We start from the raw sequence: 24,350 nt of genomic DNA, 5'->3' as shown, positions 1-24,350 counted from the left end.
TACATGTGGGCCAGTGTGGGCCAGGCTCTGTCCCAGACAGGGTTCTCTGAGAAGCTTCCTGTCTTCAAGAGGCTGAGCATCGAAAAGCTCACAAACAAACAAACAAACAAACAAACGTGTAATGTATCATTTGCTAATAAGGGTTTTAGAGATGGCTAAGGAGGTGTTTAAAATACAGGTTTAAGCTGGGTTTGCTCATATAAGCCTGTCATACCAGGAATATTGGAGGCTGAGGCAGGGGGAAATCACAAGTTCAAGGCTTGCCTGGACTTCATGAGCCTGCCTTAAGATGAAAAATAAAAAAGAGACTGGAAGGGACGCTCGGAGCAGAGGGCCTGCCTAGCGTGGGTGAGGCCATGGCTTCTATTGCCAGGACCATAAATAAACAGAGGCTTGACTTTTACTGGAGTGTGTGGGGCCAGGCCAGCCAGTCATGGATGTCACCATGCCATAGGTAGAGAGCATGTCACTGGAGAGTAGCATGTTCCCCCAGGGGAGGGGCACAGGGAGATGCCAGGTAGGAGGTGTGAGGGGCAGGGAGGCCCACAGTGGGGCTTTTCCTGTAGCTTTTGTGTGAGGATCAGATGAAGAAGGGGAAGTGGCCCTGGTCTCTGGGGCAGAGGGACTGTCCCTAGCTGCCGGGTGCCTGGTTCTGATGCACACAGCATGGGAATTGTGTGCTGCGGTGCCCATCCTGCCCAGGAAGTGGTTGGGTCAGGGCTCTGGAGGTGGGTTTTGAATATGACAATCTCTAGGGACTGAGACCCAGGAAGTGGTGACTGTACTTGGTCTTTGGTGACTAGAGAAGAGGTGGGTGTAGCTGAGAAGGAGAAAATGCTCAGGAAACAGGGTAGGAGTTGGGGGGGGGGCGTATCAATGGGCAAGGGTTGGGGTGTCAGGCAGAATTGGCTCTGAGCATATATGAGAGAGATCTGACAGAGTCCGTGGGCTGCAGGACTGAGGGCAGGAAAAAGAGGAAACCGGAAAAGCAGAGAGGCAGAGAGCTCTTCCAGCCGGGAGGTGGAAGAGCTCCTGAAGAGAGGGGCCACCTGAAGAGGAGGTGTGAGACCTGAGAAGGGGACACCTGAAGGGGAGGTGAGGGAAGGTAGTGAGAGATGGGGCAACGTGGAGAGGAAGGGATGCTAGGAGGAAGGCAGAGGCCAGGTCCCAATACCTGCATACACTGGCTTCTACGGTGGCCCAGCAGTGTGTGTCTGCCCTCAGCTCTCTCTGAGATCGGTGGAATGACCCCTACCTCTGGGTGCTTTAGACCATCCCTCCTTTCTGCTTGAATCGCTGCTCTCTCTACTTAGTGTCATCTCCTTTGTGAGTCCTTCTCTGAACAGACATATACATTTCTACAAAGCTAGCTCCAGAACAGCCAGACAGCCAGGGCTACACAGAAAAACCCTGTCTCAAAAAACAAAACAAAAAATAAAAATACTTTTTGAGGTATTGAGGCTAAAAGTCCAGGCCTCAGGAATGCTGTGTCCCTGAGATATCATCCCCAACCTTCTCTGCACTTTTTACTTGGAGACAGACTCTCACAGAGTTGCCCAGGGTGGCCCTGAAGTTCCTCTGGGGCCCACGCAGGCACTGAATTTGTAATCCTTCTGCTTCAGCCTCTGGAGTATCTGGGCTTACAGATGTCACCTGCCTACACAAAAGAGGCTGTGCTCTGCCTCCCCCGACCCCGTCACTCTGCTAAGTCACCAACATTGGTTTCTTTCCTGCCAAATTCGCATATTCACCATCTCTCTCCCTGTCACTGTGTAGCCCTCACAAAGATCAGCTAGGTTCCTGGTGTTGCCTGCAGGGAAGGTGTGGCTGATGGCTTCCCCATTCTTCTAAGGAGAAGTGCTGAGGTGTTCCCAGCCACCGGCAGCTCCCTTCTGTAGGTCTTCCTCACAGAGACAGGCTCTGGCTACATAACAATGTGTCACCTAGGTACATCAGGACTTGGGGACGAGGATGGGAGCAAATGTGAGCAGTCAGCTTTGTTTTCATGTAAAAATCTTGAAGTGTTCCTCAAGGTGTATTTTTGGCAGGGTCTGAATTTTAAAGCTGGAAAGCATTAAAGTATCTGAGTCTTGATTGCTGAATCTTCTGGTCCTTCCGCTCACATTGGCGTCAGAGACAGAGGCCCAGTCACTCCGTTTTGGTCTAGGGACACCCAGAGGCAGGCTTGGGATTCTGCTCTGGTCCCCTGCGACAGTGAAGAAGTGTCTGACAGGTCCCAGAAGGGGCTGACCATGTAACTTAGAGACTGACAGCGACTTGGCAAGCCTGATGCCAAGGTTTTCACACAAGGTCATCCGGGTCGGTAGGGAGGCCTGGCTGGGTGAGACAAGGTCACCCCAGACCGATGCATCCCTCACCTGGTTCTGACCACAGTGGCTCTGCAGCCTCAGATAGGCCGTGGAACAGCGAGTCCCTGGTTAAGAGGACAAAATGCCTGGTCTAGAGGTTGTCCTCTCTTCTGGAACAGTTTGTTTCGTGTCCTAGGTGCCCTACCTCTGGGTCCTCTCTGCTGTTGGTGGAATCTGGAGTCCTTGTCCCCACCTGAGGTCCTGGGTGGCAATCTAGGCTTTAGCCTTACTCACCAGAGCAAAGTGAAATCTGCAAGGAAAGGCTAGAGATCCCGGATGCATAGACCCCATCCTCAGTCTGAGAGTCCCCTCCCCAACAGGCAGCATTTATTTTCTCACTCTGACTTCAGAAGGCTCCCCTTCACACCCTGCTCAGTGCATCCTTAGGCTGTCTCTCACAGCCACCTTTGAGGGCGAAAGGGCTTGCCACCACTTTGAGGTGCTACCAGGATGATGGCAGCGCCTGGGCTTTGACACCTGCCGGGCCAGGGAAGGTGATGTTAATTAGTAGGAAAATTTACTTTGCAGGTCTGAGTCACTGGAAAGCAGGTGCCACAGGAGCTTTTAAGGAGGCCCTGGGGGCTTGGACAGTATTTCCACTCTGCCTACTTGTGGGTGTGCTGTTCAGAGATGGCTGTGTCTCCCCTTGAGATAAGGAGACGGTGGGGGTGCTCCAGGGACCCAGCCCCCAGCGTTCAAAAATAAACACTGTGACAGGCAGCTTTGCGTTGCTATGACAAAACACCAGAGGGCAGTGGCTTGGAAGAGGGAAGCTTTATTTTGGTTTCTGGTTTCACCACGGTCACTTGGCTCCATCATTTCTGGCCCACAAGGTGCAGCATCCCGGGAGGGGCAGCTTGGTGGAGCTCAGCTGCTCCCCTCACTGCAGCCAGGAAGCAGAGAGAGCAAGAGGAAGTTATTGGGGACAACACACCATCCAAGGGCATACCTGGATGACTGACTTCCTCCAACGGGGTCCCACCCCCTCTTCCAGTCCCCAGCGGCCACTGAAGCTGTGGATTTATCATGGGTTGATCCACTGATGGGGTCAGGGCCCTTGTGATTCCATTACCGGGGATCCCACCTCTGAATGCTGCTATATCAGAACCAAGTCTTTGACATGTGAGCTTCTGGGTGACATTTTAGATGATATCAGGCACATTTGGGGTGGTATGGCTCTAGACAGTTGGGGACATTTCGGATCTAAGCTGCAATGGCCACAGTTTTCCATCTCTGTTCCTTTTTGCCGTTTCCCCTTTATTCTGTGTTTTTTTTTTTTTTTTTCCTCAATGTTTTCTGAGCGCCTGTTAGGTGCTGACCCCTGAACGAGGTCCTGGGAGGCAGCAGGGGACCACTTTCCAGTCCCTGCCAATATGCACAACTGGTCCTGCAGGAGACAGAGCAGAGCTCAGGAGCCTTGAAATAAGGAAAGGGCTTTCCCTTGGTGAGGGTTCAGCAGGGAAAGGAGAAAGTGGTGAAGCTGCAGGTGTGGGCGCTAAGGACAGGGCAGCAGAGAAAGGAACGGGTTAGGCACGCCGTGTTCGGCAGGGAGGGCATCTTGCAGGTGTGGAGAGGCCCACGGTGAGGTGGGGAGGGCTGGGTGTGTCTGAAGGGAGGCAGGAGGGGCCGGTGCAATGTCTGAACAGGTGTGGAGGTTTGGGAGACGCTGGAGACTGGGGCAGTGGGCAGGGTTTGGGTATCTCAAGCCCACTTTCTGCTGCTGGACAGAGAGAAGGCAGCTGGGCTGTGGGATGATGCAGTAAAAAAAGCTGCTCGTACCGTGAGGCTTCGGACAAGTGTGTGTGTTCGTGGTTGCGTGTGTGTGTGCGCGCGTGTATGTGTGGGTCCAGGATGTATGCCATGTGTTCCCTCAGTGCCAGGCACCCAAGACTCAGGCTGGGACGGAATCTTCTAGGTTGGCTTGGGATCCCTCTTGTGGTGCACAAACTACGCTTCTTGAGGCCACTTGAGAGAGAGTGGCTCCCTTTGAGGGCATAGAGGAGGTTTTCCCCAAATTCCCTAGACTTCTGGGGATGGAGGGAACCTCCCCTGATGGAAGCAGCGGCCCACTGTGGGTTTAGACTGAGGCCAAGGTAAAGGGGTATAAAGTGCTTTTTTGGGGGGGGGGCTTAACATTAAAATAAATCGGAGTAGGCTAAGATCTCACTGACTTTTAAAAACCATAAAATGAAGCAATTTCACCTCTGAAATCAGCGGAGCCTATTGGCTGGTTGGTGCCTGCCCCTACCGGGATGAGGGGAGTCCGAAAAGAGGGCCCTCAAGGAGCAAAAGAGGGAGAAAGAGCAGGATGAAGGAGGAAGGACAGGCGCAGGAGTCAGGAGCAGCAGCAGCTTGAACGCAGCATCTGTGGCAGGCTCCCTAAAGGTCTGTTCACTGTTCTCCCATCCTGCCCGTGGCCCACCAGCCCAGAGACCCTAGCAACACGGTCCTTTCACTTCCGGTACCCCAAAGCTGGCGTCTCTCAGAGACACAGCTCCTTTCTTGAAGGTCCCAATGGCAGGCGTTTTTCTTCTTTCCATGGCTGCCTGCTGTCTGCTTTTCTCCAAGCAGTCCCGGAGTCTGCGGGTTTTGCTGGGTGTGTTCTCTACATGGTAAAGGGAGCCAGTCAGCTTCCAAGGGAGGGAAACAGAAGCGAGGCCGGGTTGGGTGAGGTATTGGCTCCTGCTGGCTTCCCTTTCACTTCTGGGCTTAGAGGGAGGGCAGGGACTCCCGGTGAGGTGGCACGTATGCTCTCTGTGGTGTGGCTCGCTCAAGTCAGTCCCAAGCCAGGGCTGGACTTGAAAGCACTAAGTCCTTTTCCAGGCGTCGGTGGCGACGGTGGTTGCATGAAGCCGCAGCTGGCAGGCGGGGCAGGGGTGTCCTCTTGCCTCAGTTGTTGTCCCTAGTGTCTGAAGAGGCGCTTCCAAACAAGATGTCACTGTCCTGGGACATGCCACTGAGCTGGGACTTGGTTTTCATGAGGTACTGGGCCCTGCGGATCAGCACCCTTTCCTGTTCCTGCTTGAGCTCCAGGTAAGAGCGGGAGAAAGTGTGGAAGATGGACGTGACAGGGAAGGCCATGAGCAGGATCCCACTGAGGATGCTGCTCAGAGCCACCACCTGGCCCGGCGTGCTCCGGGGTACCATGTCTCCGTAGCCCACGGTTGTCATGGTGATGACGGCCCACCAGTAGCAGGCAGGGATGCTGGTGAATTCGGGGCTGTCCGCCATCTCATTCTCGATGACGTAGAGCAGCGGGGCAAAGAGGGCAATGGCCACGCACAGGAAAAGCAGCAGAAGCCCGAACTCGCGCGTGCAGCGACGGGCTGTGAGGCCCAGGGTCTGTAGCCCCAGTGAGTGTCGGGCCAGGCGCATCACGTAGAGGATGCGAAGCGCCCGAAGCACGCGCAGCACCAGCCCAACCTTGTCCAGGTAGCTGTTTCCGGTGCTCGGCTTTCGGCGGCTGGAGGCAGCGCCGTCCACCAGCAGGGTGACGTAGTACGGCAGGATGGCCACCAGGTCGATGAGGGTCAGCGGATTCCGCAGGAAGGCGAACTTGCTGGGTGCCTGGATGAACCGCAGCAGGAACTCGAGGGAAAACCAGCCCACGCACACCGACTCCACGATGAAGACGTTGTGACACATCCGGGAACACTGACCCTGTGGAGGGATAGGGCAGGGGTCACACCAGAAGTCAGCAGGGCAGCTCTAGCCTGGGAGGACACCCAGCTCCCCTGCCTCTCCATGCCACCAGGCTCCGGGGCGTCTCTCTGGCTGTTGTTGATCCTGATCTCCAGACGGGCTGGTCTGCAGCTGCCGCCCAGGCTCCCGGGTTCTGGACTTCCCCCCTTAACTCAGCTTAGGCAATCCCACCCTTGCGGCCGCTGGTGCTCCCTTGCCTCGTGGGTGTTTTCCTCCCTTCTCCCTCCCTCTGTTTCCTTTTTCATCGTTTGTATTTCAGAATAATGATACAAGGGCTGGGATAATGCAACCCACGAAACTCAGGCAGCCCGTATGCCAGCCCCCTCCCCTCATTCCAGCTAGCATCCTCCTAGCACACAGCCCTCAAGAGGTCAAAGGAGCCTTGCTGCAGCAGCATCCCAGCTGGAGACGTCTTAAAGCAGCGGTTCTCAGCCTGTGGGTCGTGACCCCTTTGGGGGACGACTCTTGTATCAAATATCCCGCATATCAGAACATCACAGTTCAGAACAGTATTGAAATTACAGCTGTGAAGGAGCGATGAAATAATTTTATGGTTGGAGGCCACTGCAACATGAATATTGTTATTGAAGGGTGGAAGCACGAGAGAAGTTGAGAGCCACCGAGAAGGCTTCTGATCATGACTCGGTGCTCAGGGCACCTCTGTCGTCTTGTCTTTCTGAGAATGCACTCCAGCCCGGGGGCGTGATCTGACCTGAGGACTCTGATGTCTCCAGCCTCTGGGGTGGGAAGCCCTCCTGCTCCAGGAAGCCTTCCTGGGGTGCACCCCACCTGAGTCGCCCTGGGTGTTCAGGCCTCTCACACAAGCCCTGCCCCCCTTGTGGTTGGTTATGAAGCAGGGTGCCACCAACCCAGCTAAGCCCAATACACTTGGAAACATGAAGGCTTGTCCCAGGCACAGACTTCCCTGCAGTGCCTGTATGCAGTAGGCCCTCAGACGTCTGCTCGTGGGCCAGGTGCCACAGTGAATCGGACTGGCCGCCAAATAAAGCCAAAGATCATTGCCACTGACATAGAGAAGTCCAGGGCTGGGCATGGTGGCACACACCTTTAATTCGAGCACTTGGGAGGCGGAGGCAGGCGGATCTCTGTGAATTCAAGGCCAGCCTGGTCTATAGAGCGAGTTCCAGGACAGGCCAGGGCTACAGAGAGAGACCCTGTCTCAAAAAACCAAAATAAATAATAACAATTGTGAGGATTCTGGAATTTTGGTTTTTTAAAAAAAAAAAAAAAAACAAACACACACACACAAATATTATAAGAATATGTTTTCGTTTTCATCCCAGGTGCCCAGGTGGAGGACCGAGGGGCTGCTTCAGACTGTCCGCAGCAGCTGACTGTGATTTGCCTCGTGCTCTAGCAGCTGCAGATAGTTTCTGTAATTGTGTGATGTTTGGAATTCTGGGAACTTTTCAGAGGGTATATAAGTGCTAGGGCTCCAAGATGGGGGTTGGGGGATTGTTGGTCATTCAGGAGAGTTGGTTGTGGTTTGTTAGTCTTGATCAAAGAAGAAACAAAGAAATTAGATTCAAGAATCTCTATGTCTTTCCTCTTTCCTTCTTTCTCTCCTCTTTAGTTGTAGGGGGTGAAACGGGATGGGGGAAGGATAAAGGGTGGAGAAGAACCCATAAAATATCAAAGGCAAGCTACAAATAATAATAATGACAAATAAATAAAATCAAGACAGCTAGTGATTATTATTTCTCTTTTTCTATTTGGTTCTTTCTTTCAGGAGAGGGTAGTGGAGGATGACCTAGAACTTGTGATCCTTGTAGACTCACAGCAGCCTGTCATGTTTACTTATTTGTTGGTTTTCAAATTATTTATCTATCTATTTTTGAGACAAGGTTTCTCTATGTAGCCCTGGCTATCCGGAAACTCCTCCCTTTGTAGACCAGGCTGGCCTCAGATCCACCTGCCTCTGCCTCCCTGAGTGCTGAAATTAAAGGTGTGGCCGTCCACTTGCTGTGAGGACCCCCAGGACCCAGGTAAAATCCAGGCAGGTGTGGCAGCCTCTGCAATCTGTGCTCTGGAGGCAAAGACAGGATTCAGGGGCAAGCTGGGTAGCCAGATTAGCCAGGATTGGCAAGCTCTCAGTAAGAGATCCAGCCTCAACAACAACAACAACAATAAAAGCATAGGTCAATTAAGAAAACATTTGATGTCAACTCTCGGCCTTCACTCACATTCCTGCTCAAGATGTACTCCTACCCATGCCCGCACATCACACACACGTACACACATTACAAAAAAAAGTGCTATCATGTTTGGAGTATAGAGCACAATGACAGAACACTTGCCCAGCCGTTGTGGGGGCCTGGGCTCCACCTCCAGCACCACATGGAAAACCCAAAACAAAACAGGGCCAGAAGTTCCATCAGTGTGGCTTCGACAATGTTTTCCTGATAAAATTAGGATCAAGGTGGGGGACGGTGTTGGAGAAATGGCTCAGTGGTTAAGTGTGCTTAGCCACTCAGGAGGACCTGAGTTCAGTTCCCAGCACCACGTCAGATGGCTCATGACAGTCTAACTCCAGGGTATCCAGTGTCCTCTTCTGGACTCTGAGGGTGTCCCCATTCTGCCACCGCATGAACATGAAATAATAAAATAAATATTGAAAAACATTAGGATCAAGAATATTGGAGCTAGCCGGTGTGATGGCATACGTCTTTAATCCCAGCACCTGGGAAGCTGTGAGTTCGAGGCTAGCCTGGTCTACAAAGTCAAGTCCAGGACAGCCAGGGATCTTTCACACAGAAAAACCCTGTCTCAAAAACAAAACAAAAAATATTGGAGCTAGTGGTGAAAATCCTAGTATTCAGGAGGCTGAAGCAGGAGGATTGCTCTGAGTTTCCAGCCAACCTGGGATACATGGTGAGGTTCAGCCTCACAAAATGATGGAGCCAAAGCAAAATCTACACTAAATAACATGCCAGGTTCCATTTCTAATCTCTTTACACAGACCTACCCACTGAAACGACTGGTCAGAACAGCATTTATAGTCCCCTGAACAGGTGGAGAAATTGAGGCATGGAATGGTCTACCCACTTTACCACATCTGTGCAGCCAGAGTGGTGAGATGGGACTCAGGCTCAGGCTGTCTGGCTCCGGCCCTCCCTCCTTGTCCCCAGTCCCTATGATTATCAAAAGTTAATTTTGTTGATAAAATGTTTTAAGATCCTTTAAAAAAACTCTGTGTATAAAACCATGCCAGCAAATTCTCTCTGGGTTGTAAATGCAGGCGTGACGACCACATCCTTCACGACATCTGTAGACGGAAGGGACCTTCTTGGGTAAGAACTTCTAAGGTTAGGTCAAATGACATAAAAGGCCATGCAGGCTGTACAGCCGGTGCTTGGTAAATGCTGGCCGGCAAAGCATTTGTGCTTACTTCATGCTATTGAACTTATGTCTCAAATGCCTGTACAGGGTGTACCTGGCTCCTTCATGTGTGGGCAGGAGTCACAACTCAGAAGCCCAGGGCTCTCACAGGTAGGCAGACTCCCTAGAGGACCTCCCTGTGTACCCGGCTCTCGGCAAACGCATTTCTCTGTCCTCCGTCAGAAAAGTGTGCGTTTCTGTACGCAAAACACCTTATTTCTGAAGACTTCAACCAAGTCCAGTTTGGGGGAGTTGTGAGCAGGCCAGCCATGTACTTCTGTGGGGCTATCCTGGGCCCTCAGCTGCTATGTGGGGGGCATAGAGGCCATGGAGTCCATGAGCCTGGACTTGGCAAACTGCCTTGTCTGCCTCAGTGTCCTCACTGGGTGTGTGAGAACACATCCCCGGTGGAGTTATAGGAGGACCTGCTGGGAAGGGAAGATGGAAGCCGAGTCCTGTCCCTCCAGGCTCGAGTGGCTTCTGAGCGCACTCGGCCATGGCTGAGAGTAAATGTCTTACATGCAACTGCTTTCTTTTTTTTCTTTTCTGTCTTTTTTTTTTTTTTTTTTTTCGAGACAGGGTTTCTGTGTGTAGCCTTGGCTGTCCTGCTCTGTAGACCAGGCTGGCCTCGAATTCACAGAGATCCACCCGCCTCTGCCTCCCGAGTGCTGGGATCGAAAGTGTGTGCCACCACTGCTGGTTACATGCGATTTCTTACTGTGCACAGAAACATGCTTGTCCTGTGGGGACATGCCCAAACACAGACTAAGAAAACATGTTTGGTATGTTACTGTACAAGGGACATAGGGAGGGGGAGAGAGCTCTCTGGTCTGTGAGGTCAGTTTTAATGGCCTCTGCATGTGCCCAGCTCAGAGGCAGGCATGTCGAGGGTCACATCATCCAAGGACTCACTCACACAATATGCAGAAGAGGCTGACCAGCTCCTCTTTGTCGGGCAGCTGACTCCAGGGCACTCACAGCTTATCAGGGAGCCAGGTGGACCGAGAAGATGGCTGCAAACACATCCACACAGCACGACTTCAAGGCCTCCCGGGGGAAGGCAGTAATGGCCAAGGAAGTTCTAGGCAGTCTTCAGAATCAGGGAGGGTCTTACCTGTTCCTCCTCCTCCCGCAGGCTGGGCAGGGTGCTGACAGACAGATTGACGGCAGTGACGGTGACAAAGAGGACGGACAGGCAGGCAAACACCTTGCCAGGCAGCCCGGAGTGTGGCCTCTCCACCATGTCGCGCAGCCTCCTCATGCAGCGGCTCAGGCGTCCCTCGCTGGAGGCTGGGCCCTCGCTGTCTTGGTCCTCGCTGTCCAGCGGCTCCTCCTCCTCCTCCTCCCGCTCCATCATCTCGGCAAACTCCTCGATCTTCTGCAGGTACCGGCGCTTGCAGCAGCCGTCCAGGTGGTCCTCGGCGATGCCCCAGTAGAGCAGCTCCTCCTGGAAGGACAGCGCGCACATCTCCCGCAGCAGGCGCAGCTTGCCGGCCCGCAGGAAGGTGAGGATGGTGCCGAAGGCCCCCGGGTTCCGGTCGAAGAAGAACTCGTTGCAGGTGACGTCATAGTCGTCGCACACGCTCAGGATGTCGTCAAAGTTGGTACAGGCCTTGAGCTGGCCCAGCCGTGTCAGTGGGAACTCGTCCAGCGTGGTCCAGGGGAGGGAATACTTGATGCCGCCCACGTTAATGATGATCTGTCGCCTGCGGTCCCCGAGGCAGCTGCTCTGGTGCAGGTCGTCCTGCGGCCTCAGCCGCTGGGCCCTGCGGTAGAAGACGCCCTTGATGGCCTGGCGCTGTGGGAGGAAGGCCGGGTGGAAGGAGGCCTCCGAGGCACAGCTCAGGGCGCTGTAGTCGTAATCCGAGTTGTCTCCCGGTAACAGAGTCATTTTTGGGGCTTCACATCCCTCTTGGACCTGAGAAGGAGAAGGAGGAGAGGGCCTTGGTGTCCCCTGAGGCTTAGCTGAGCCCCCCTCGCTGACGGTGGAATATGTATTTTTATTTTATTTAAAAAAAAAAAGAAAACTACTGTGGGTTTTAAATATTTATCTAGTGTCTGTTTGCACGCCCATTTGTCTGAATGTGTGTCAGGTGTGCCGGTGTCTGAGGAGGCCAGTCGGGGGGGTGTTAGTTTGCCTGGAAATGAAGTTATAGGTGGTTGCGCGCTGTCGCATGAGTGCTGAGAATTGACCAAGAGAAACCAGTGTTCTTAAGCACCGTGTATGTGTGTGTATGTGCGCGCTGAGCCCTTTCACCTGCCCTAGGCGAGGCTCTGACTTCCTCGTGTTGGGATTTGGAGGTGGCGGTGGTAACTGGAGTGGGTTCATGAGGACCAGAGTAGGGCCCTGGGGTTGGGCTAGCCCTGGCTATGTGAGGTGCCGAAGACCGAACCTAGGGGCATGCTGGGTAGGCTCTCTGCCAGAGTGGCATCCTGACTATCCCAAATGCTGAGAGTAAAAGCCTGGTATTGAGGTCCAGGTAAGTCACTCACCTGTGAAATGGGCTTATCTGTGTAAACCATGCCACAGGATCAGAGAGGACACAGCGCCTGACACGGGCCAGGCGCTCAATCCTGGCTGCATATTGTAGTAGCGTTTATCTTAACACCTTGTATGGCTTCCTCAAACAGGAGGCAGGTTCATAAGAGGCAATGGGCAAAGGAATGTCTGATTATCAAGACAAGGCCCGTTTTGCTCACCTGTTGGCAAATGTCACCTTGAGGACAGAGCCAACCCTGGCTTCTCCAGGTGCTTCAAAATAAATCTGCCCCAGTGTGTGTGTGTGCATGTTCTCATGTGCATGCATACTAAAGACAGGGGAAGCCATCAAGAGTCTTCCTCAATCACTCTCCACCTTGTTGCCTTGAGGCAGGATCTCTCACTGAGCCAGATGCTTGCTGCTTCAGCTTGGCTGTCTAGTCAGTGAACTCATGGCATCTATTTTTCTCCATCCCCCAGTGCTGGGGCTACAGGCACATTCATCTAAGCCTGGCTTTTCACATGGGAGTTGGGGATTTAAACTCGGGTCCTCATGCTGGAGCAACAAGCATTTTACTCACGGAGCCATGCTCTTAGCCCCATTGTGTACACAGTTTTACGATTATCTGTGTGCAAGCTTGGATCCTTCTGTGGACCGTCTGCTCCCCGGGGGAGGTACCATGCCTGACTCATCTCTGGATCCCTGCACCCAACAGTGTAAAGGCTCCAAGACCTGCTCGCTAGATGAGAGCATTTATTGTGGATAAGCCAGTAGCACATGCCAGCTTTAGAAAACAAAGGTCAGAATATCAGCAATTACAAACTCCTTCCTTCCAGCCTGAGTGAATGCTCTGCACCCAGGGAACAAGGTAGCTGAGCTGTCTCCAGCTCGTTGGTTCAGCTTGGTTCATGAGTACTTCTGATCATTAAGAAACTTCATGTAAAAATATGTATTCATGGCCCGAATTCCAGTTGAGAATTGGCTGTGCATTTCAGGCTGGCTCTAGTCAACTGCAGTCTTTTTGTTTGTTTCTGTTGTTTCAAGACAGGGTTTCTCTGTGTAGCCTTGGCTGTCCTGGAACTCACTATGTAGACCAGGCTGGCCTCAGAAATCCACCCCCCTCTGCCACCTGAGTGCTGGGATTAGAGGTGTGTGCCACCGCTGCCTGGCTCGTCTACTGTAGTTTTAACTGCTTCCCACGGTCTCCCTCACACCCACTCTCGCCCACTCACATGTTTCCTTCCAGTACTGTAGGCATTTGAGACCTGGTATTACTCAAAAGACCCTTCTAGAACTAAATGGAAGCATAGGCAAGTAGCAAACATTTAGTATTTTGCCCTTTTCCCAGTCTCACTGGGTAGCCCAGGTTGCTCTCAGAACTGTGATCCTCCTGCCTCAGCGCCATGGGGTTGGTGCTGGGATTACAGCATCATCACGCTTAGGTAACACTTGGCTTTTTAAGATTCTCATTCATAGCTGGGGCTTGGTAGGGCTTGTCTGTAATTCCAGCACCCGGGGGGCTGAGGCAGGCAGATTACCAAGTTGACAGTATGGGTATACAGTGAGACATGGTCTTTAAAAATACTTACTTAACATGAATGGGTATTTTGTCTGCATGTATGTCTACTCTGCAAGTGTGCACTGCCCGTGGAGGGGTTGGAATTAGAGGCTGTGAGCTGCCACATGGATGCTAGGAATTGAACTCTGGTCCTCTGGAAGAACAGCCAGTGCTCTTAAGAGCTGAGTCATCTCTCTAGACCTGGAAACACTGTTTTATATATATTTATATATTTTTTTTTCTACATTTTTTTTTTCTAAGAAGGGTTTCTCAGTGTAGCCCTCAATGTTCTGAAACTTGCTTTATAGACCAGGCTGGCCTCGAACTCAGAGATCTACCTGTTTCTGCCTCCTGAGTGTTGGGAATAAAGGTCTGTGCCACCATGAGTGGCTTTTAAAAAAAATAATTAAAACATGTTAAACTTTTACATGTGTGGGTGTTTTCCTTGCACGAATGTGTATGAGTGCCTGGCACAGGCAGGGGTGTCAGTCCCCTAGAACTGGAATTACAGATCCTTGTGAGCTGCTGTGTGGCTGCTGGGGATTGAATCCAGGCCCTCTGAAAGAGCAGCCAATGCTTTTAACTGCTGAGCGACCTCCCCAGACCATAGAGACGCCGTGTTAGTAAAGAAACGGAAACAGCTGGGCCTGCGGCTCTGGCGGTAGAGGGCCTGCCCAGCACAAAGGAAGCCCCCGGCTTGTGCCCAGCTCCACAGAACCTGAGCATGGTGGTGTGGCCCAGTACCACCAGCACTTGGTTGGTGGAGGCAGGGGAGTTGTACGTTTAAAATTGTTTTTTGCTAATGTGAACTGAAGTTCAGAGAGAGACAGAGACAGACAGACAGAAATGGAGGGGAACGAGGCTGCGCCTGTGTTAAATATTCTATGATGCCAAATGACTGAACGTGGAAGATTAAAATGCTGCGGACCAGAACCAAATTACCCTGGGTTATTTTTAGTCCCGTTGAAAGCCATTCGTTGCCCACACCCGTGTCTGTCCTAATATCCTTGTGACTATGGAGACCTTAGACTAGATTCCTACTAAATTTGCTGACTCACCTACCTGTAACCCCCACTTCTGTACTTGGTAAGTACTTCCATTTCTGTCTTTCTTTGTTCTGTAACTAATAAGATCTCACATAATCGCTTTCATAGTAGAACATGCTATTTGCGGAAACTTCAGTCTGTTTTCCGGGGCCATGACCACTTAGACTTGGCTCCAGAGGGAACTGCCTCTTCTTCCTTTCGGAGGCAAGAAAGCAGTGTTTTTGCACTGATGCTACGTAGCAAAGTGGAGGCCAGCCTCGGTTACACAAGGACCCATTTCAAAACCAAACCAAACCATTGCTCCTTCCAATTTCTGAAGCAAGCAAGCAAGCAAGCGGTGGCGGCTGCCATTTCCAATATCCAGTCTGGGTATCCAGTCTGGGGTAGGGGTGCTTAGGGGGCCTCCTCCTTATGGGGATGCACAGCTGATTTAAGGGGAGCCCAAGCAGGGGAGGTGCTCACTTCCAGGAGCCTCCTCCCCACAGGAGCGCTGACGAGGCTTAGTACCCCTGCTCTGTCTTGTCTTTGGGGAAGGCGGAGTTTTGGGAGACTAGGCTGCACCTGTTTGAAGTCAAATGCCAGCATTTTAGAGCGTCTGGGAGCTTTTCACTTCTCCTACAACTGGAACCCATGTCCTCGGGCTAAGCCTTCCGGGATCCCTCAGAGGCGTGGGAACAATCCCTTTTAGGTGCTCTGAGAGAGTGCAATGCTTTTCAGTTCTGCCACTTTATTGTGCTACCAAAGACAAGAGGAAAAGCCGTGCTTCACTTGGCTGGAACAGCCTGGAAGCCTCGTTACCCAGCCGAGGCTCATCCGTGAGTCCTCTTCTCTCCGGGGGTCTCCCTCGCACACCCACTTGCCCCAGGGCAAAGGTTGCCCTTCAGCATCTCCTTGGGTTCCCTGCCCCACAGTGAGATTCCCACACAGCAGGCTATTCGGACATGAGAGTGGCGGGTGAATGATGCAGATAAGGTTTCCTTCAAGCGGGAGCTCATCGGGAGGGTCAAAGGACTGAACTGCTGAAGGAGGGATTGGGCACACTTCTCCCAGCTGTGGTTCTGCTGATAGCTAATCTGATGGGCACAGGAGGACGGCTGGCATTTTTAGACTTCTTCATCAAACAGGTTTCAGCCAGTTCCTGTACGAGAGCGCTGCTTTCTCCAGCCCGATCCCTTCCAAGGATTATGTCTGTCCTTTCACTGACTTAGTTATGTGGGCGGGAGGCAGGGGCTGTGAAGGCTCATGAGTAGCTGCTGGCTGGGGAAGGGGCCGTGGAAGGGTTGGGTCATTTCTTCTTTCTGTGTATTAGGCGCTATGCTGGGTCTGAGGACACATCAGTGAGCAAGCCAGGTCCTGCCTCTGTCCTCACGTAGCTGATGGTGGACAGAGGGACACGGTTTCCACCTGAGTGTGCCAGTGCCTTCAGGGTATAGTGACTGCTGTGAGGAGCCAGAGCCCGTGTGGTGGTGACCATGGGGTGGCACCATTATCTGGAGAAGCCCGGGGGTGGCACTTCTCAGAGGCTGGGACACGGGGCAGGGCCTTGTGGGTCTTCAGGTTGGTTACTCTGGGTGGAGGGAACAGCCTCGCAAGTGCGCTTCGATAGTTAAGCTTGAAGGACGGGCCAAGAGGAAGACAAGACAAAGGGGCATAAGGGCAGGAGATGTATCTGGAGGCCAGAGGTGCAGGGGTAGAGGCCCTGTGGGTCACAGGGAGCAGCTTAGGTTTAACCTGTGTGAAGCAGGGCTTTCCGGGCAGCGTCAGGAGCGTTCTTGGGGGCAAGAGACTGCAATGGGAAGAGGTGAGCAAGGCTAGGACAGGTGGAGGGGACTGGAGGCTGGCGTGTCCTCAGTGGGTGTGGAGGCAGAAGCTACTGAGGACCCGGGCTAGGAAACAAGAGAGGAGGGTGATTCCCACTTACAGGGGTGACTGGTGCCAAGACAGGCGTGAGCGAGAAGGAGCCCCCGATGAGGTGTAGAGGATGGATGGGCCAGCGAGGATGCGGCATCAGTGTAGGAGATAGCAGGATGGAGGCTCTTCCAGGTGGCTCAGAGCGCCAGAGCTCACCTGACCAGCCTGTGGTCTGATGAGGGTGTGAACCGGCAGTGGTGCAGGAAGGGGCCAGGCTAGCAGCCCAGCACCCTATTGAAGTGGCCCTCACATCAGACCCCAGCCGTCAGTGCATCAGGAAGACAGAAACCCCAGGCAAACACATCCAATACCTGGACCCTGTGAGCACCGTACACACAGAGGACCTGAGGCTACAGACTGGGGAAGGTTGCTAAGGGCTGTAGGCTACCAGCAGCTTTGAAGACAGAGGAAGAGCTGGGAGCCACAAGTGCTGGCAGCCACCAGAAGTTAAGGCAGGCAAGGCAAGGGTTTCCTGAACAACCAGAAAGGGGCGTGGTCTCGCCAGCTCCCAGTGTTAGCCACTAAACCCACTTTAAACCTATGGCTTCCAGAACCACAAGGCCATCAACGTGGATTATCTTAAACCATTCAGTTTGAGGCAATAAGAATACACGTGTGGTGGCTCCACACCTTTAGTCCCGGCATTCAGGAAGCAGGGGCAGGCAGATCTCTGTGAAGTTTAGGCTAGCCTGGTCTACAGAATGGGTTCCAGACCAGCCAGGACTATGTAGTAAGACCTTGTTAAAGAAGAAGAGAGAGAGGAGGAGGAGGGAGAGGAAGAGGAGGTACTAAATACAGGGGATGGCAGAGACTGAGCTGGGCCTCCTTCCCCAGGCGTGAATCAGCTGATTTGCTTACTTGCGGGTAGGAGCAGAAGAGCCCATTAGCTTTGAAATAGGCTGGTTGCTTTATGACTTTGGGATTCTGCATTTGTAAAATGGAGATGCAAACAGTTCCTTCCCACTTGAATTATGGTGAAGGGATGGCATGAGTGATGTGCTTGGCCCAGTGCCTGGCCAACAGACACCTGCTGTTTCAGCCTTAGCTCTGAGAAGTGTCTATCACCCATCTTCAACCACCAGCCAAGGTGTCTGCCCTGAACTGACCTGCCAGGAGTTGAACTCAGCACCACCTGACTCCCATAACCCAGGGCTGAAAGGAGTGCTGTCTGGCCAGCCCTCGGGAGAGGCCATCCTGTGCTGTTAAGGAATGCTGTTTCCCTGTGGCTCCAGAACCCTGCTCCAGAGTCTATTTCCCAGTCACAGAGTTGATGGCAGGCACTGACACAATACATTACCTAGCTTTAAATCTTTGGCTGGGGGTCTGCTTCATGGGGAACTGATCTCAGTGATGAACAAGATAGAAGAATGTCACCCCCTTTACTTGTGGCAATGGGAAGAAGTTCCCAGCATCCATCCCCAGGGACCAGTTTGGTGAGTTTTGCTAGAGCAAGACAGAAGAGGCAAGGACTGTGGTCTACGTAGCATCAGAGAAGCAACTGGGTCTTTGAGACACAAGCCAAGTGGGAAAAGCGACAGAAGTGTACAGCACCGTGCTGTTTATGCAAATGATCACATTACCTGGACCAGGACTAAAACACACAGAAGGATCTGTGTCACATGGAGGGTGCTGGAGGCAGGTGGGAAGAAGAGTACGTCTGGGAACTGGAAGGAAGGAGAAAAATAGGGGAGACAAGATAGCTCGGCTATCATCTGGTTGAGGAGGAAGCCAGCTAGGGGGTGGAGGTGGGTCCTAGTCCCACAACTTGGGGTTGCCTAGGTTATAACAGATGAACAAAAAGCACAAACCCCCATGAAGCTTCCAGCTGGGGAATTGTCCTGGGTGCCCAGCAGGGACACCAGAGCCTGGCTCCCTCCTGGAGTCCCTCGGCCCTGAAACCAGCCTGTCTGGCTCCTTCAGCAGCAACCATCCCAAAGAGAAGTGGGAGGAAGGCTTTATAGATGCCTGGAGAACCCAGGGGATGGATGCAAGGAGCCTCCCTCCCAACTGCTCATCTCGGCATCTTAAGGCTTCACCACAGAACCGGAGCCCCTCCCTTTCTGTCTGTCAGTCATCTCCCTTGGGGTTGTCTCCAGCCCATTCTCTTCCAGGAGCCCAGAGACCCACGGGCAAGCCCTAGGCTGTTTCTTATCCCTTCCTCCTGGAAGGAAAATAGGGGTTGGGAGCTGTGACCGAGGCCCAGCAACCATTTCTAACGATAAGTGTTCATTCAGAGGGAGGTATTTAAGTAGCACTGGGCCCACCATGGGCTCAGGGCACGAGCTCAAGGGGTTGGGGCCTAGTTCTGAGGGGGGAGTAATGGCAAAGGACAAAACATCCATGCCTGATGTGTCAAACCATGGACACTGCTCCTGTAAAGGACCCTGCCCTCAAGCCAGCCAGCCACACCCTCTGGGCTCACAGAGCTTTCTCCTGCCCCTTAAAATGAGAACAATAGCATCTCCTGCATCACTGCTCTGAGGCTGGAGAGTGGAGGCTTCTGTGGCCTTCAGTGACAACACCTGAGTCCTAAGGTCCTCAATGAAAGGGTTCCACAAACTTCTTCTGCATGTCGGTCCTGACCCCTAAGGGCCCTCCTAGGGCCTTTCCAGGCTGGTCTGTCTTCTGCTTTTTTTTTTTTTTTTTTTTTTTTTTTTTAGCTCATCCTTTCTGAGATGCTCTTGGCATCTTTTTTCAGGGTAGGTAGGATGCAGAAAGAGTGCTACACCCCACCTGGCCATCAACAGTGACTCCCCAGATGTCCCTCCACGGCACACTCGCTGAGCACCAAGGTGTGATGCTGGGGCCCTAACTCCAATTGCTTACATTCTTTTCTGAAAGACAATATGGGGAGACTGAGGCTCAGTGAAACAAGCACTCATGCCTGGCAGTGTGGGGCAGCAATAGTCAGTGGGATCCCTGAATTCTAACTGTCATTGTGGGGACCAGGACAGATACCATTTCTGAGAGGAACTGGACCTTAAGCTTTTGGAAAGGCCCAGGGGGAGAAGCAGATGACTGACTATGCAGGCTGGGAAATGGCATCCTCTTAGTATTTACACTAGATCAGGGCAGGAAACCAACAGTGTCGCTGTTTTTGTTGAGCTCTGGGTCATCACTGTGGCCTCCAGGGATAGGACCGTGGTTGCAGGGGTTACATCGAGGCTGGCCATGAGCCAAGGAATACAGGAGGACTCTGGGAGCTGGAGAAGGTAGGGGAGGTGGGTTCTCCCCAGAAGATGCATTGATTTTACTCAGTGAGACACGATTTGGACTAATTACCTCTCCAAACTCTGAGATGCTGATTGTACAAAAGCACAACCCTAACTCAAACCCCTAGGCAAATTTCTAGAAGTTAGAGTATTTGTTTCTTAAGCTTTTGGTGACTTGGCTTTGTCCCCTGGTCCACTGTTCCTAACTTGCAGTAGGGGACCGGAGGCGCCCTGTGTTTCTCATCTCTCCTGTGAGCCTCATCTGTCAGGATTAGGGCTCCTGGCTGGGCTGACTCAGAGGCTGGTCATGCTGCATTCACCCCCAATTAAATCGTTAATTATAACAGATCCAGCTATCAGCCTGCCTTGCACGCTGCCCCCTCCCCTCCTCAACGCTGTGTGTGGACGTCTGCCTTTGCCACCTGCCATCCATCATCCCCACAGACCTCAGCTTTGCCTCCCGAGAGTAGGGGTCAGAGTCCCTGGGGGATTCCATGCCGGGAAGCAGGCTCCTTCTCCGCACCTCACCTGAACCCAAATGAGGAAAAGTTCAAGTCTCCCCAGGATCAAATAGGCAGGCTGCCTCTTTAGCCACCAGGTTCTGCTGCTGGCAAAATGGTTGCTGGTTCACACCTGTCTTCTACCAGGGACTTTTTAGAACTGTGTCCAGGACACCTTTTCCATCAGTCTCTTCGTGTGTGTGTGTGTGTGTGTGTGTGTGTGTGTGTGCAACCCAGGGACAACCTTAGCTGTTGTTTCTGTCACTGCCCACTTGTTTTTGAGGCAGGGCCTCTCTCTGGGCTAGCAGACAGCTGAGCCTCAGGGATCACCTGCGGTCAGTCCCTGCCTCCTCCACCCTGGGATCCCAACCTCCCCCTCCCCCTTTTTTTCTTTTGTTCCTGGGGATCAAATTCAGGTCCTAGGGTTTGCTTACTGACCTAGCGATCTTTCATTTTTGTTTCCTTATGGTAGAGATTGGGGAACACAGGTTAAAACAGAGGAGTGACTGGGACCTGGGGACAGCACCAGATCGAATGCCTGCCCATAGGGCTCAGCAGGAAGGAGGGGATGATATGCCTCGTGCCTGCTGGGGCAGGTGTAGGCTTTCAGATCCTGTGGCAGATTCATATGCTGACTTTGTTAAGGACAGTCTGCCAGGTAAACAGACACACCAAGGCTCTCGGCAGCCTCCTCCACCTTCTGTTTTTATTAATTCTTTTTAGGTGGTATTACCAGCCACTGTTTCCATAGGGGAGAGGCTGGGGGAGGAGGGTTCCTTTTCTGGGTTTAGGCAGCCAACCCAGAGTGGCTTCTCGGAGAAAGGCAGCCCCTGTGAGACGCTATCTGCACTCAGGAAACAGCACCTGTCTTTCTGTCCCTGGGGCAGATGGCTCCCCTCTTGCCAGAGTCCAGCAGCCTACCCAGAGCAGAGAGCTCAACTCCCAGGCCTGCCTCATCAGGCTGTAGGGCGGCCTGGGTCCTCCTGCTCTGGGGGAAAGGCTCTGGGTATCTTGTTTTTGGTGCACTGGTCCCCTGTGGGTATGGAGTATGTCCCACGGCAGACATTTTTCCACTGGAATGGGTTGGCTCAGAGCTGGGCTGGTAGGAGCAATCTCCTGGGGCCATGCCTCCAAGCCTAGCCTGATCCCCCACCCCACCCCAGCAGGTGCCTCTGCAAACCTGCAAAAGCCTAAAAACCTACAGGAAGAAAAACCCACCGTGTGCTCACCCCACTGCCTTAATTTCCAGGGGCACCACTCAACCTGGAGGTGTATTTATCGGTGAGACACCCCGAAGTGGCTCTGAGTGTGATGTGTGTGTGAGGTTGTCAAACAGACCCCAAAGAGTGTCTACCTAGATCTAGAGGCAGGCGCTTCCTGCCCTCTCCAATGAATTGAACCAGTCCCTGCTCCTTCCCCTCCCCTCCCCCTGCACTTAGCTCAGGTGTCACTGAAGGGGGTTGAACGTGCCTCCCACCTATCATCCACTTGGGGAACTCTGGTGCCTGGCACCCCTTAAGTGCATCCGAATTGCAAGCCGTTAAGAAAATGTCACACTGAAAGGACAGCCTAGCTTATAAACCCCATCCCTAGGAGGCTGTGTTCACCTAACAATAGATGAACCTTTTCAGCCCCTCCATCCTTCCCCCCTCTCCAAAGAGCTTTTAAAAGCCCACTTCTTCCTTCCCAGGAGCCAAACCCCCTTAAGAATGAACGCATTATGCACCAACTGTATATCTACAATACACATGGCTGCTGCTCCTGACCATCCTTGGCCGGCTGTGTGACCTTCTGAGACAGACTCTGAGTCTCAGCCGCTACCTAACCCCCCGGAGAGCTTCGCCCCTATTAGCCTGTCTCCACTTTGGTCATTGTGAGTGAGCACCGAGTGCTTGACATAGTGAGAGGCACACAGTAGGTGCTCAACCAATTTTTGTACAACTCAGAGAATGAAAAAAATTGACTCTTCTTCATCCACACCCAAAACTGTAAGCAAACTGTAAGCAAAGCCAGGCCACTCAGGCTCGGGTACTCTGAGACCTCTAAGTTCCCCACTAGATGCTGAGGCCCAGGACCACGGAACTGTCTTCAGGGCCTTGCACACAGTAGGTGGTCCATAAGCCCCCTCCGAGTTCCTAATTAATGAATGACTCAATGAGGCCCGTTGATGGGGGTGCTGCCTTCCTTGCCTGCTGACAGTGAACCCAGCAGGAGAAAGATTCCTCTGCAGTCCAACTCCTCCCGGGGGACCCCCAGAATCCTGCATGCGAAGTCAGAGCGCACTTCGCGTCCCGGGGACCTCTCGAGTGGATCCGGAGCTGGACCAAACCGCGGTCGCATGGGTGCATCCGGCACGGCCCCGGGCTCCTCGGCATCCGCAGGGGATCCCGGGGCCGCGGCCACGTGCAGAGCCCGGAGCGCCGCTTGCAGGAGCAGGGTCCTGCCGGACTGCAGCCCGCGAAGTTCCCACCTTAAGTTCCCGTCGCAGCGTCCCCGCCTAGCAGCTAGCCGGGCCGCGGCTCGGTCCTCCGGCGCAGCGAGGCCGGGGGTGAGGATGCGCGAGCCGGCGGCGAGCGGCACGTGGCGCCCGCCTGGCCTCCCCCGGCTGCTGGCAAACTTTGGCCCCGGGGCCGCTGGCCTGCGCGCTCGGACCCCTGGCCGTCCCGCCTTCGCCTCCTGGTGCCCGCCGGGCTGCAAGTGCGCCGGCAACGCGGCGCGGCAGCAGCTGAGGGAGGTGGCGGGGCAGGAGGCGGGACGGAAGGAGGGGACTGCGCGGGGCGGGGAGAGGGGCGGGCGGCGGCGGCGGGAGCCGCGGGGGGACCCAACCCAGCCTTCTCGGAGGCCGTGTCCTGGCCGAGCGCGGCGCCGCTCTCTCCTCGTCCCGTCCCATTCCCCCTCTCCCGCGCCCTGCCGGCCCCTGCCTGCCTGTGGTGGCCTTTAAGTCCTCCTCCTCCTCCCCGGGCTCCTGGCCGGCGCAGCGCAGCCACCTCTCCGGTCTCGGGTTCTGCTGGTGGTCCCGGGACAATGGCGCAGCCCTTCCACCCTAGGCTCAGAGAGTGCCAGGACCCGAGCCTCACTCCCCACGTGAGTCCCTACCTTGGGAATGCCACGCGCTACCGCCCTAGCGCGGTGTCCTCAAGAGTCCACTCTCACGCCAAGTCGTGGACCCCTCGCTGAGCTGTCACGGGCACGGCGAGTGTCACTTCTCGCACTTTATGCGTGCCAGCCCAGGAACCCCACGCGCGCTTCACCTAAACACCTCCGAAGAGGGCCACGCCGGTCACATCACCTGCCTTCTCCCCCTGCTGACCGTGGATCCTTCCTGCCCCTGCGGCCCAGGGTGTCACCATAGCAGAAGAATGGGTGCCCTTCACTATGTCATAGTTCCCCACAGTCCCACTGTCCCACTGGATTCTGGCGCTGGGACCCGGCCCTGTCTGAAGTCTCTGGGTCCTGGGGAGGGCAGGGTGAACTCAGGAGACTTCTGAATCGGAAGAAGTTGCAGCAGGCCTTGGGATTAGGGGGGAGGGCTGTCTGGAAGGAGAGGGGGTAACTTTGGGGAACTTGACTGGTACTGTCCCTTCTTCCTGCTCCATCAGGGCAGCAGGCGGATCTCCATCCGATTCCTGGGGCTTCTTTACAGAGAGCCTTAGGCTTAGTCTTGGGGTGTAAGCTTTGGGTTCACTCAGCCTCAGCGGGTAGGTAGGTGGAGAGGGGTGGCCAAGAACTCTCCTGCTTCTGCAGAGGCCACGCCAAGAGAGGCAGGGTTGGGACTGCAGGAACAGGAGCTACAGGGAGGACAGGCTCTTTGGATGGAACAAAGACTGAGGAGGCACCAGAACACTGGGCCAGATGCTGAGAGAAATCTTTGGAAGATTTGCAAAGAGACCCCACTAAGGGACAAAACAAAGGTTTCTGGGATGCAGAGAGACCTTAAGCCAGTGTGATGGAGGGACATAATGGAGGCCAGCATAAGGGTTCCCAGGGTGTGTGGACTCTGGTGGCCAACTCTCCCTGGTCCCATGTTGACAGTATGGCTGGTCCTTGGGGCTTGTAGCAGCCCCTGCTTCCTCGGATAGAAGGACCCAGGCTTCCATCTTTTCTTGCTTTCTACTGAGTCTCAGGCTCTACCAGAGTGAGGACTGCGCTGGCTTCCTTCCGTCCCGCAGCTTC

The 24,350-nt window shown here is 53.7% G+C and overlaps 1 protein-coding gene across 2 annotated transcripts; it reads right to left on the bottom strand.

Annotated features, from left to right (window-relative positions):
- Window positions 1-3,573: 3,573 nt before the first annotated feature.
- Window positions 3,574-23,395, bottom strand: Kcng1 (potassium voltage-gated channel modifier subfamily G member 1). Of its 2 annotated transcripts, none has more exons than XM_060382788.1 (3): window positions 23,274-23,395; window positions 10,585-11,388; window positions 3,574-6,029 (listed from the first exon to the last, which is right to left on the bottom strand). In XM_060382788.1, exons 2-3 carry the CDS (start codon window positions 11,359-11,361, stop codon window positions 5,259-5,261), a joined length of 1,548 nt encoding a protein of 515 aa, XP_060238771.1. In that variant the 5' UTR covers window positions 11,362-11,388; window positions 23,274-23,395; the 3' UTR covers window positions 3,574-5,258. The 2 variants fall into 2 exon arrangements, with proteins under 2 accessions (XP_060238771.1, XP_021490508.1); XM_021634833.2 differs by lacking the exon at window positions 23,274-23,395 and adding an exon at window positions 22,648-22,871.
- Window positions 23,396-24,350: the final 955 nt, after the last annotated feature.

Source organism: Meriones unguiculatus, chromosome 4 (genome assembly GCF_030254825.1).
Source record: "Meriones unguiculatus strain TT.TT164.6M chromosome 4, Bangor_MerUng_6.1, whole genome shotgun sequence".
In the NCBI taxonomy this organism is placed as follows: Eukaryota; Metazoa; Chordata; class Mammalia; order Rodentia; family Muridae; genus Meriones; species Meriones unguiculatus.
Note: the sequence above shows the minus strand (reverse complement) of the source record. Positions and strands in the feature narration are given on the sequence as shown.

Excerpts from the sequence above, each read along its gene's own strand:
- Kcng1 (XM_060382788.1), bottom strand. The coding sequence starts at position 11,361 with ATGACTCTGTTACCGGGAGACAACTCGGATTACGACTACAGCGCCCTG. Across the intron at positions 6,030-10,584 it reads TGCGGGAGGAGGAGGAACAG|GGTCAGTGTTCCCGGATGTG; the intron begins GTAAGACCCTCC and ends ATCCCTCCACAG.